The sequence below is a fragment of the Rhineura floridana genome, chromosome 1 (assembly GCF_030035675.1).
Source record: "Rhineura floridana isolate rRhiFlo1 chromosome 1, rRhiFlo1.hap2, whole genome shotgun sequence".
Taxonomy (NCBI): domain Eukaryota; kingdom Metazoa; phylum Chordata; class Lepidosauria; order Squamata; family Rhineuridae; genus Rhineura; species Rhineura floridana.
Window position 1 is genome coordinate 124,924,810 of NC_084480.1, and position 14,042 is coordinate 124,938,851.

Below are 14,042 nucleotides of genomic sequence, written 5' to 3' on the forward strand. Positions count from 1 at the left end.
CAGGGCTGTGGAGTTAGAGTCGGAGTTGGAAGCAATTTTGGGTGGAATCAGAGTCAGTAGAAATGTACCGACTCCGGCTTCAAAATAAAAACTTATAATATTATAACAATTCCCACCACTGTCAGACCCAAGAGCTCTGGCAATGGTGGGCCTTTGCAGTAATGCTGGGGAAGACCTGGCATGGCTTCAATGCCCCTCCCCTTTTGGGCGTGGCATGGCCACACATGCCTGTCACATGGGGTGGTGCAGGGTGGCTATTTAAGCCCTGATCCACCTCCCCTCGGCCTCTTTCTGGCCCGATGCGACCACGGAGCAGGTAGCTAGTCCACGTTAGGTGCTTTGGGCCTTGGCTGGTTATCTGTTTCGGTGGCACACAAGGCGGGAGAGAGAGGACCTGGTGGGTCAGCTTCTCAGCATTGGAGCGTGAGAGAGAGGCTTGGAGCGGTTGAGGCAAGGGGCCTGCAAGGTTTGGAGTCTGGGCAGAGAGAGTCTCTGCTAGGCCTGGCAGGCCTGCTTCACTTTGCAGCCTCATGTGCAGTCTGGCTGACCTGTTAAGGGCCTAGAGGAGGGCTGGCATTGCAAGGTTTGGAGTTGGAGCAGGGAGAGTCTCTGCTAGGCCTGGCAGGGCTGCTTCACTTAGCAGCCTCATGTGCAGTCTGGCTGACCTGTTAAGGGCCTGGAGGAGGGCTGGCATTGCAAGGTTTGGAGTTGGAGCAGGGAGAGTCTCTGCTAGGCCTGGCAGGGCTGCTTCACTTAGCAGCCCCCTGTGCAATCTGGCTGGCCTGTTAAGGGCCTGGAGGAGGGCTGGCATTGCAAGGTTTGGAGTTGGAGCAGGGAGAGTCTCTGCTAGGCCTGGCAGGCCTGCTTCACTTAGCAGCCTCCTGTGCAGTCTGGCTGACCTGTTAAGGGCCTGGAGGAGGGCTGGCATTGCAAGGTTTGGAGTTGGAGCAGGGAGAGTCTCTGCTAGGCCTGGCAGGGCTGCTTCACTTAGCAGCCCCCTGTGCAGTCTGGCTGGCCTGTTAAGGGCCTGGAGGAGGGCTGGCATTGCAAGGTTTGGAGTCGGGGCAGAGAGAGTCTCTGGTAGGCCTGCTTCATTTGAGGCCTCCTGGGTGGCTTGGTAAGGGCCTGGGGGGCTGGAATCATTTGGGGCCTACAGTTAGTGCTGGAGCATGGGTGGTAGTTTGGGGCTGTGTGACAGGGCCTTTCTTTGCCTTGTGGCCATTTTGGCAGACCTTCTGTGAGGCAGCCATTTTGGGAAGGTTGTCATTTTGGGGCTTTGGGTTTTGGGGTTATTTTTCATGATAACTGGTGTGCAAAGGCATAGCCAGAGGAATGAGCTGAGGCTGTTGGGCTTTCATGGGCTTTGGGTAAATATATCATTTTATACCTATATTTTATTCTTTTTTTTTCAGGAAAAATATTTGTAATTTTGATTGACAATTTTTTTAAAATATAAATTCACAATGTCAAAGAAGCTTCCCATGAAGTCAGCTGTATTTGAGCATTTCACCATAACTCAGGATGGAAAACTTTGTGTGTCAGTGTATGACAAAAGACCCAGATGAAGACAAATGGTGTGATGCCAAGATCAGCACATATTCAGGCAGTGATAAACATGCTCCTACGAGAGCTTCCAATTTAAAAAGACATTTACAGCGCTTTCATCCAGAAGTATTCAAAGTTGTGGATGAGAAAGATAACAGCAAAAGCCAGGAACTAATGCCCAGCACTTCCAGCCAAGCAAAGGATCAGAAAACTTCTCAGACATCAGTTACAAGATATTTTGTCGGTGACAAAGTTACAGTAACAATGACGGCAGATACATTCAAAAAACATATCATAGAACTTGTTGCAAAGGATGGTGTGCCTTTATCATTATTTTCACGACCGGCTTTTATAGGTCTGAATGGAGAAATGGCCCGCAAACTTGGTGTTTCTCTGGAAAGAGATAGTATTAGAAAAATAGTGATTGAAGAAGCCCTTAACCAAAAGGAAGAACTTAAAAAAACTCTCAGGGGACACTTTGTATTTCTTAAAATGGATGCCTGCACATGCCACAGAGTGAACTATTTTGCCATCAATGTCCGATTTGTTTGTGACAATAATGAAATAGTTACCAAGACACTGGCAGTAAAAGACACAGAAGCTCATCACACCAGCGAGTTTCTCCAGGTCTTAGTGGAAAAGGTTCTGCAAGATTATGAACTTAAAAAAGAACAAGTTCTCTATATTGTAACTGACAATGCTTCAAACATGTTAAGTACAATTAAACTAATGAATGCAGATAATGAAGGTGACCAACAGCTAGAACAACACTTCAGAGATATAGGAATGTTTGAAATTGAAGAGCACGCTCCTGCAGCTGAGGAACAAACTGAAGTTGCTACAGAACAACAAAATGATGATCCTTTAGATGATCTTGTTGAAGCTGCCTCAAAACTGTCCCGAATTCATCACATGCGCTGTGTTGTGCACACACAGTAGCTGGCAATAAGAGACAGTCTGAAAGAAGGACATGCTGCTCCTCTGATTGGCAAGGTGAGGAAATTAGTTACTGCTGCCAGAACACCTAAAGTTGATTCTATTTTGAAGAGACGCGCTGGAAAAGGGGCAATTATAGATCAAGCCACACAATGGGGCAGTACCTACTTAATGATTCAGCGCTTGCTTGACCTGAAACCCTTTCTTGTGGACATGGCCAACCCTCAAGTGACGCTAAGCGAAGGTCAGTGGACACAGGTGACAATTGGAAGAGTTGCTTCATCACCCATTTACAGTGACTAAAAAATTACAAGCTGAGGACTTAACTCCAGGCATTTTCTTGAAGGATTGGAAGAACCTGATGTTTCACCTGTCCCAAAGAGGAGGGTTAATTGCAGATGGCATTGCTGCTTCAATGAAATGAAGAGAGGCACTATTACTACAAAACAAGATTCTTTTGGCAGCTGTTGATGATGACCTTTGTCGGGAGAGAGACGGGGGAGTGTGACTCTGTTGATTCTCCTTGATCTCTCAGCGGCTTTCGATACCATCAACCATGGTATCCTTTTGGGGAGACTGGCTGAGTTGGAGTGGGAAGTACTGCATTGCGGTGGTTCCACTCCTACTTGGCAGGTCGCCTCCAGAAGGTGGTGCTTGGGGAACATTACTCGGCACCTTGGACTCTCCAGTATGGGGTTCCGCAGGGGTCAGTTCTGTCCCCCATGCTGTTCAACATCTACATGAAACCGTTGGGTGCAGTCATCCGGAGCTTTGAAGTGCGCTGCCATCAGTATGCTGATGACATGCAGTTCTATTTCTCCTTTTCATCTTCTTCAGGTGAGGCTGTCAATGTGCTGAACCGGTGCCTGGCTGCGACAATGGACTGGATGAGGGCTAATAAACTGAGGCTCAATCCAGACAAGACTGAGATGCTGCTAGTGGGTGGTTCTTCTGACCGGATGGTGGATGTCCAACCTGTCCTGGATGGGGTTCCACTCCTAGAACCATCTCTGTCACTTATTTATTTATTTATTTATTTATTTTATTCGATTTATATACCGCCCACAGCCCGAAGGCTCTCAGGGCAGTGCACAACATAAGATAAAATACAATAAAATCACAGAAACAGTAGAGCGTAAATATTAAACAATAAACAATGTAATATACGTTAAAAGCTTAAAAATAGATTAAAATGCGTGGGAGAATAAAAAGGTTTTCACCTGGCGCCGAAAAGATAGAAGTGTAGGCGCCAGGCGGACCTCATCGGGGAGACTGTTCCATAATTCGGGGGCAGCCACTGAAAAGGCCCTAGATCTTGTTACGACCCTCCGAGCTTCTCTGTGAGTCGGAACTCGGAGGAGGGCCTTAGATGTTGAACGTAGTGAATGGATAGGTTCATATCGGGAGAGGCGTTCCGCTAGGTATTGTGGTCCCGTGCCGTGTAAGGCTTTATAAGTCAAAACTAGCACTTTGAATTTAGCCCGGAAACGGATAGGTAGCCAGTGCAAACGAGCCAAAGCAGGTGTTATATGTGCGGACCGCCTGGTCCTCGTCAGCAGTCTAGCAGCTGCGTTTTGCACTAGCTGTAGTTTCCAAACTGTCTTCAAAGGCAGCCCCACATAGAGCGCATTGCAGTAATCCAATCTAGAGGTTACCAGAGCATGCACAACTGAGGCGAGGTCGTCGCTTTCCAGATAGGGACGTAGCTGGGCTACCAACCAAAGGTGGTAGAACGCATTCCGTGCCACCGAGGCCACGTGCGCCTCGAGAGACAGGAATGGATCAAAAAGAACCCCCAAGCTACGAACCTGTTCCTTCAGGGGGAGTGTAACCCCATCTAGAACAGGTTGAACATCCACCATCTGGGCAGAGAAAGCACTCACCAACAGTGTCTCAGTCTTGTCAGGATTGAGCCTCAGTTTATTAGCTCTCATCCAGTCCATTATCGCGGCCAGGCAATGGTTCAGCACATTAACAGCCTCACCTGAAGAAGATGAAAAGGAGAAATAGAGTTGCGTGTCATCAGCATACTGGTGACAACGCACTCCAAAACTCCTGATGACCGCACCCAGTGGCTTCATGTAGATGTTAAAAAGCATAGGGGACAAGACCGATCCCTGCGGGACTCCACAATGGAGAGTCCAGGGTATCGATCCATGCTCCCCAAGCCCTACCCTCTGGAGACGATCCACCAAGTAGGAGCAGAGCCACTGCCAAGCAGTACCTCCAACTCCCAACTCCGTGAGTCTCTCCAGAAGGATACCATGGTCGATGGTATCAAAAGCAGCAGAGAGATCAAGGAGAATCAACAGAGTAACACTCCCTCTGTCCCTCTCCCGACATAGGTCATCATACAGGGCGACCAAGGCTGTTTCAGTGCCAAAACCGGGCCTAAAACCGGATTGAAACGGATCTAGATAATCGGTTTCATCCAAGAGCACCTGGAGCTGGCTGGCAACCACCCGTTCTAAGACCTTGCCCAGGAATGGAACATTCGCTACCGGTCGATAGTTGTTCAAATTATCTGGGTCCAGGGAAGGTTTCTTCAGGAGTGGTCTCACTACTGCCTCTTTTAAGCAACTAGGGACCACTCCATCTCTCAAGGAGGCATTTATCACTTCCCTGGCCCAGCCAGCTGTTCCAACCCTGCCAGCTTTCACTAGCCAAGAGGGGCAAGGATCCAGTACAGAGGTGGTTGCACACACCAGTCCAAGCACCTTGTCAACGTCCTCAAGCTGTACCAACTGAAACTCATCCAATAAATGAGGACAAGACTGTGCTCCGGATACCTCATTAGGTTCAACTGCCATAATACTGGAGTCTAAGTCCCGGTGGATGCAAGAGATTTTATCTTGGAAGTGCCCAGCGAACTCGTTACAGCGGGATTCTGAAGATTCTATAATATCCTGAGGGCTAGAATGTAAAAGCCCTCGGACAATTTTAAAGAGCTCCGCTGGGCGGTTGAGAGAGGATTGAATAGTGGCAGCAAAGTATCGCTTTTTCGCTGCCCTCACCGCTTCTGTATACAACTTAGTGGAGGCACTTACCAAGGCATAGTTGCATCCGTCAGGAGTACGCCTCCATCTGCACTCAAGCCTTCTCCTCTCTCGCTTCATAACTCTCAGCTCCGGGGTATACCACGGAGCTGCATGCGCTCTGCAAGGGATAGGGCGCGCAGGAGCGATCGTGTCCACGGCCCGGGTCATTTCCGTATTCCACAGTTCGACCAGGGCTTCGACAGGAGCACCTGTCTTATCAGCCGGAAAATCCCCCAGAGCCCTTTGGAAACCCAAAGGATCCATTAGTCTCCGAGGTCGGACCAACTTAATAGGTCCTCCACCCTTGCGGAGGGAAAGGGTGGCTGTAAGCCTAAACTTCAGCAAGCGGTGATCTGCCCATGACAATGGGGTCGATAAAAAACTCCCCATCTCCAGATCACCATCTCCATGTCCAGTGGCGAAGATCAAATCAAGAGTGTGCCCCAACACATGCGTTGGGCCAGTGGCAAATTGAGACAGCCCCATGGTTGCCATGGAGGCCATGAAGTCCTGAGCCGCCCCAGATAAAGCAGCCTCGGCATGGATGTTGAGGCTCAGGTAGCCTTGGTGGCACAGAGTGCCTTCTACCAACTTCGGTTGGTGGCCCAGTTGCGCCCCTATCTGGACAGGGATAACCTGGCTTCAGCTGTCCATGCTCTGGTAACCTCCAAATTAGATTACTGCAATGCACTCTACGTGGGGCTGCCTTTGAAGACGATTCGGAAACTGCAGCTTGTGCAAAATGCAGCAGCCAGATTGGTAATAGGGACCAGACGGTCTGAACATATAAAACCGATTCTGGCTCGCTTGCATTGGCTGCCTGTATGTTTCCAAGCTTGATTCAAGGTGCTCGTTTTGACCTATAAAGCCTTACATGACGTGGGACCACAATACCTGATGGAACGCCTCTCCCGATCTGAACCCACCCATACACTACGTTCAAGTTCAAAGGTCCTCCTCCAGGTGCCTACTCCAAGGGAAACTTGGAGGATGGCAACAAGGGAGAGGGCCTTCTCAGTGGTGGCCCCCAAATTATGGAATGATCATTTTGACGAGGTGCGCCTGGCGCCAACACCGTTATCTTTTTGGCGGCTGGTTAAGACTTCTTCTCCCAGGCATTTTAGCATGTGTTTTAAATTGTTTTTAAAATATGTGTTTTAAATTGTATATTTGTTTTAATGTTTTTGGTTGCTGTAAACCGCCCAGACAGCTTCGGCTATGGGGCAGTATACAAGTGCAATAAATAAATAAAGAAATAATGCAACATAGTTAAAATTAAATGAAGTTAAATGAGGGTTGTCACGCAAGTGGAAGCTTTTTGGCAATTATCATTTTTTCATGTTCTTTCAGCTTACAAATTTGGAAAGGAAGTGGCAACACCATGAACAAAATAACTTCGTCATGAAAGAATGTATCCTTTTTGCTTTTTAGAAAAGGAGAAAATGCTGAAAATAAAGTAAATGATTTTCAAAGGCTTTTACCCAAAAAGGTAGCCAAAAGGTGTGCAGATATGTAAAGCAGCAGTGACAGAAATTTCACTTGCAGTAGAAGGCTTTTAAAGCTTGCAAAATTACTTTGCTGACTATCTCAACAAAGCAACTAAAGGTTTGTTCATATGCTGATAGTTCAGTTCAAATCCTCTTATATGAGATGTGAACTCATTTTGTATGGTACAAATGATGGAGCAGTATGCTTAACTGTTGTGAAATTCCAAGCTGCTGCTAGCATTTCCTTCAGGAGCAACAGTCTGTACTGAGCCTATTAGGATTTATTTCTGAATAAATATAGTTATTAAGCTGCCAACCATTATTCCAAGTACAAGTACAGGCATGTGTTAAAACTGAATGGCTTCAATAAGAAACATAAGCAGGTGCTTAAATCTCTGAAATCAATTAACTTGTTTAACATTGGTTGGAAAATGCCCATTCTCAGCCTTCTAATCTCAAAGCCTGATGAAAAAAGAGTTTATTTTAGGCACACTAATGTCCTCTTCACACATTATAGATTACCATCACATCCAAAGAACCTGCAAATGTCTGATTTTTGCATATATATACATTGTACCAAAAGAAAGGTAGTTGTATTTGTTCAGCAAGAGACAATGACTGTGAAAATACTTTTGCCAAGAATAATGGGTGATATCCAACCTTAGTTATAATCTGAGTAGACCCACTGGAATCAGTGAACCTAATTTGTATAAGTCTATCGAATGGGTTTACTCTATGACTAACATTGGATTTCACCTAATATCACTTACCTGAAGAATTATATGACAACTGACAACCTTAAAGCAATTTAGTCTGCTGAGATATCATTATTGAGGAGTGGATTCCTGTCGTTATCTATAATCTGAAAGCCCACACAAATGACCAAACTGACCTGGGGTGATCTTTCTCGCCTTTGATCATCTGTATCATCCTGCAAAGTGGTAAGGAGAATGGTGCAAGAAGTATAATAAAATGTATGGTAAAATTGTTTTTTCAGGGAGAAGCTATTATAAATGGATATTTTCTTATCTGTAATTTTGATACATATTGGAGAATTTTCTTTAACTTTTACCATCAGTTATAGCAACAAAAAGCCAGGAAAGTGACTACCGGCCTATAATGAAGAATGTGACCAAACAGATTGCAGACTATAACAAAACTCTCATAGAAGCTTTACAAGGCAGCAGGAACTGAACTTAAGCACTTCCTTTATATGTCAGTGGATGAGCGAGAGGAATTATCTATACAAACTACATGAATATTCTCAGAAATATTCTTGAATCTAGTACTACATGCCCCTCCCCCAAGTACACAGCAGCAGTTATGTGCCTTCTGTATATATGCTAGATAGCAGCAACCAGGAATCTTGGCTGCTTCAAAATTGACTTTCCTGAATATAGTCCATTATTCTCATACAATGTTTTACTGAAGATAACATAATTTATATTATTTTGGCCTTGATTAGTTAAGAAAATGATTTAAGTTAAGTTTCTTTGAGCATTATATATATATCCATATGCTTCTATACTTATTTTATCAGAATTCAAAACGGGGTATGAATAGCTATATAGCCAAATATGTAATAATAGTTAATAAAATAAAGAAATTCAAGGCGGTATTATATAGTGTTATTATTTTCCAGAGGTAGTTATTTAGTAGAGCTCACCTGCTATATAATCCAAGTTTACATGCCTCAGAATCCAACAAAACTGGGTTTTCTGGCATGCCTATGAACACTCAGCATTGTTTCTAGATTATGAGGGATTGAATTTTAATGTGAACCTGCCTGCTTTTCAGTTCCAAACCCGATACATGAACTAAAGCACAGCTGTCCTTTGAAATTCACATTTATCTGAATTTTTCAATGCCAACCAAAAAAATAAGTTCAAAAATATATATTAGGGGAAAGAGTGTACAAAATGCTTATGTTAGTGAAAATAACATATCACAATGCATTATATTAGGGGAAATAGTTGGGGAAAATGTGTTATGTAGCCATCTCCAGCATGTCCTTTTGCCACTCATCCATTGCTGGATAATTCTTTTATTTAGTGTTTCCCTTCCAGGCCATATTGGACACCTAAGAGATTTGATTTTTTGTAATGTGGAGTCAAGTGTCAGTATCTCATTTGTGTATTTCACTTCTACATAGACACTTCTTACATATAATAAAAATGTAAGAGTGTCATCATGTAACCCCTACTGGAGAATTTGTAGTGCCACATCGCAATCCTGGATTTGCTTGGTCAAGACAGGGTAGGGGAGGAAAAGAGAAGGCAGTTTGCACAACAGCAATGGCTGTGGCATGGGAATGAGAAGGGAGGGGCACTGACAAGGGAAATGTGGTTTAAAACAAGAGAGGTCTGAATAGATTGGCAAGGGAGGAACACAGGGTTTTTAAAAATGTTTTAACAAGGAGAAATAGCAGAGATGGATGCAACATAGAAGCTAACACAACAGAGTCTTTCCCAACTTGGCTTCTTGCTGTACTCAAACCTTGTTTTAAGCCACAACTTTTTCCTCAGTGTCTGCCCCTGCTTGCTCTACTCAAATCTCTGCCATTGTTTAAAACTGCCATTTTCCTCCCGTCATCCCTCCATCACTGCTTTACTCAAATGTCTGCTGGTGTTTAAACTGCCATTTTCCTCTCAGTGTTGCTCCAGCCCTGCTTTACTTAAACCTCTGCCATTGTCTAAAACTGCCACTTCTTTCCTTTCTGTGTCCCTCCTTTCTCGCTCTACTCAAACTTCTCCATCTTCCATTCTTCAGCTGCCTCATATAAGAGAGATAAAGGATGTGGAACCCTCAAATACTCCATAGCATTGAGTATTTCCATAATTCCAATGTATTTCATTCCTGGTACCATGTGTTGTCTCCAACATGAAGTTCCAGATCCAATGTAGGAATTTTTAAATGTTTTTAAGATGTTTTTAGCATTTGTTGTTTGTTTGCTCCTGTGCTCCTTCTGCGAGGAGGGGCAGGATAGAAATTTAATAAATAAATAAATAGAACAGGTATTTTATTAACACCCATATATGTACAATATCCGTCATCTAACTGAACAAGCTGAAGATGCAAGCAGGTATGAAAGAGGCTGCAGAATAGGAGGGGATGGTGGCTTCATAATTGGGCAATGTTGAAAGGGATGCTTAGTAGTTGCAATGTGCGGCAATAGGAAGATGGAGGAGGTTACCATAGGGGTAGTCTGTGTGCAACGGGGGTTGCACAAAGGAGAGAGAAGTGGCTTCAGAAATGGGTTTGGGAAGGTTTAAAGAGAACTAGTAGTTACTGGTTGTGAGGAAGCGGAAGCTCTACAGGGTTAAATATGGAGGAACAGCAAGCAGAGCAAGGAGAGGGGTACAGCCCCTAGCAAACATATACATGGACAAAGAGGAGCCAAGTATTTATTTTTCAAATGTAACATACAACTTGTCTATCCCTAGTGTTACTAAATGGAATCCATAGGAAAGGAAATTGAGGTTCTCATTTCCCCAAGTATTTGTTCATGTGACATTTATTTGTTTACGTCTACATCTTAATGAATAGTTTTCATTTGTTATCAGAACGGACTTAAACATTAAAAGAAACCTGCAGCTTCCACCCACTCCATGCCTCTTTCTCCATTCATCTTAGTAATATGGAATACAACACAATGCTACATATGACATCATTGGGCAGTGATTCCTGCTAGCCAAATAGGGAAGTATGGCTGGGAAACTGCATAGGACAAATGACCTGGCAGCAGGTATGTTACTCTACACTGGAAAGAAGAGAGAAAGAATCTTGAAGCTGTGGCAACTCCCATGTTTCTTGTAACATCTAATTCCAACATTGGTCAAGTTGAACAGGATAAGAAGAAAGGTTTTCTTTTTTAAAAAAAAGGCACGCATAAAGAATTGCCAGTTTCCTGCTTCAACTCTGTAAATCTGTTCCTTTTTTTAATATTACAATATATCTAGATAAGACACAACAGGATTTCTATAGGCCTGAATCTGTTATCTAGGGGAAATTCCCACTAATATCTCTTCCTTCCTTTTGGGGAGAGCTTTCAGCTATTCCAGTGAGTCTTACCACCACTACTACCACCAAAGATAAAGCTGGTGTCTAATATCACAGGAATCTTTCTCTTAGCCACTTGGTTTGCTCACTGAAACCCCTTCAAGTCAGAACAACACACTTTGATGAACTATGGAAAGAAGCCACATGCTGAATAAACATACTGAATGAAAATCCCTTTTGCTCTTCAGATGGGCTTCTTATGACATGGCATTGATTTTGCAAAATAGCATGGGAGAGTTCACAGGCTTTTGTTCTGTCCTTCACAGGGCTTCCACCATAAACAAACCTTTGCGTTGCCACTCTGGGCTCCTGCTGAGAGGAAGGGTGGGATATAAATTAAATAATATATAAATAAAATAAATAAAACCTTGTCTGTAGCATAATATGCTCTTATTTTCTTTCCCATGAAGCATTTCTTATTACCTACAAGTACCTTAAGAAAGCTCTCTTTCCATTTGCTCCCTCAATGCTATTTTAAATAAGGAACTATAGAAACGGACTATGTAATATGAACATCTAATCACTCAGTCTTACTGTTTGGTCAATACAAAATTTTATATCCCAGAAATAGAGGCTAAATAACTTTTTTAAAATCTTGGTGACTGCTAGTGGAGAAGAGAGATCTTTTATATGAAGGAAAATGCTATGGTGGACAAAGTATAGATTTTTTATATAAAGAATATTGCATATTCTTCATCTTTCCATTTTTTAACAAAACGGGATGTAGGTACTGTGGCACCCTATGGTACAGTTGGTCAGACAAAGCTATCTTGATAGGCTGTTTGTAGTCTTTAATCTAGTTAGAATAAACTATTACCATGTGTTGGATGTGATGGTCTGCACAAAATAATATACTTCTTGATGGTCTAATAAATAAAGTAGGAGTTGGTACGTTCAACAATAACTCGGTGGCCTTGTGCCCAGGCTTCCTATAGCATTGTTAAAATCATGTGTAGGTTTAATCATTCTTTGTTCTGCCACCTGCGTTTTCTACTTAGCTTTGTACTATTTTTAAAAAATTACTGCATCTAGAGATGGTGATTATTGCTGGCACAGGACTGCTAACCCAGCCTGCTTGATGGACCCAGCCAACTATAACATTGTGATGGCACAGTAGCTGTCATGCCTTATCCTATTACTTGCTAACGCAGCACCACATTGGATCAGGCTGAGAACTGATTTCATATTGAATTCCTTTTTTTGCTACAGTGGCTCCAGCCTCATTCATAAGACTATATGAAATGCCTTGCTGGATCAGACCAATGTGCCATTTAGTCCAGCATTATGTTACCAGCAGCGGCCAGCCAGATGTCCCTGAGCACTCAAAAGCAGGCCAGCTGGCCTTACCATTAGTAAAAGTGATATGGCCCATCTTGGGGAACACGTTATGTAGTACTACAAAAGTGCAATAATTTTGGGGGGGGGAGAGACACTACTGGGAATTTCTGCCTTGGGGACAAAAATGTATTGGGACCTTCCCTGTTGTTTGTTATTCAGCCTCTGCACATGGATATTCCATTAAGCTACTTTCACTAATAGTAGTTGATGCACACAGTGCAATTCTATGCATGTTTCCTCAAAAATAAGTCCTGTTGAGTTCAATGAGACTTGGTCTGCAATCCTATAGGAGCATCTTCCCTGTATTTATTTCATCCAGGGATGGCCAAACTGTGGCCTTTCAGATGTTGCTCAACTATAGCTCCCATCATCTTTGGCCAAGCTGGCTAGGGCTGATGGGAGTTGTACTTCTGCACCATTTGCAGCATCACAGGTTAGCCAACCTGGCCTAATCCAATGATGGGGAACCTGTGGCCCTCCAGAAGTTGTTGAACTCCAAATCCCATCAGCCCCAACCAGCATGGCCAATAGACAGGGATGATGGGAGCTATAATCCACCTACATCTGGAGAGCCACAGGCTCCACATCCTTTGGGCAGATCCATGCCATACATTTAAACCACACCCAACACACATTTAAATTACATGGCTTCCCCCAAAGAATCCTGGGAACTGATTTCCCCCTACAGAGCTATAAATTCCTAGCAACCTAAAGCTACGGTTCCCATTATTATTTGGGGGAAGTCATGTGCTTTAAATGTATGGGGTGAACCTGCTGGTTTAATCCCTGTTCAATCAGCTAAGTTTTGTGGTCATCACCATGTTTTGCAGCAGTAAAGTCCATCTATCAGTTAGTTATGCATTTTGTGAAGTACCTATTAGTGGGGGGAGATTCGTTTCCTCCATACCATACATAATTTTATAAACTATCAATTTTGGAATTTTACAAAATCTTGCCTTGGTAGCTGGATAACTATGAAAGAGAAGGAGCCTTCCTTGCTGCCAGAAAAAGTCTTGTTTGCTCCTTTCAAAAACATTTAAAATAGAAGAAAATGGTGGCTATATTGCTGGAGAGAGAAGCACAATAATTAAAGCTTGTTTTTAAGAAGTAAGAACATTATCTTGAAATGGTAGGGCAAACTCGAGGAACCTGTGGCCCTCCAAATATTGTGGACTACAACTCCCAACATCCCTGCTTATTGGCCACACTGGCTGAGGCTGATGGGAGTTGAAGTTGAACACCTGAAGGGCCACAGGCTACTCACCCCTGTAGTATGGCATTGTCCAAACATAAGAATCTGCTGGATGGAAATCAGAAGTGAGGGAGCCCAGGCTAGGGATCACACATACCATCAACTCTTGGCAGAGCCATCAATGCCCTGAGGGAGAGGTTGGGGCAGCCCCTTCTCAACCTAACCAGGGTCCCTGGCCTGGGCTAATATATATATTAGTATTTTAAAACTGTAAACTGCCTTGGGTGCTTTGGCAAAAAAAGGTGGCATAGACTTGAAGGGGAACAGCTGCAGCATGAGGGGACTGAGGAAGACCTGCCTGGGAGTGAGTATCTGGCATCTGGGTGCCTGCTACTAGCTCCTTTGGGCTGCTGAAGACCCTGGTAAGTGCTGCAAGGACTGGGACCC

At 43.8% G+C, this 14,042-nt stretch overlaps 1 protein-coding gene across 5 annotated transcripts in view; it reads left to right on the plus strand.

The window, feature by feature from the left end:
- The window catches only part of IFT74 (intraflagellar transport 74), a 92,507-nt gene extending 82,014 nt beyond the window's left edge, over positions 1-10,493 (plus strand). For all 5 annotated transcript variants that reach the window (XM_061631299.1, XM_061631277.1, XM_061631288.1 and 2 more), the window contains exons 19-20: positions 6,870-6,930; positions 8,085-10,493. In XM_061631299.1, coding sequence (XP_061487283.1) covers positions 6,870-6,930; positions 8,085-8,200 — 177 coding nt within the window. In that variant the 3' untranslated portion in view covers positions 8,201-10,493. The remainder of the gene's footprint in view (positions 1-6,869; positions 6,931-8,084) is intronic.
- Positions 10,494-14,042: the final 3,549 nt, after the last annotated feature.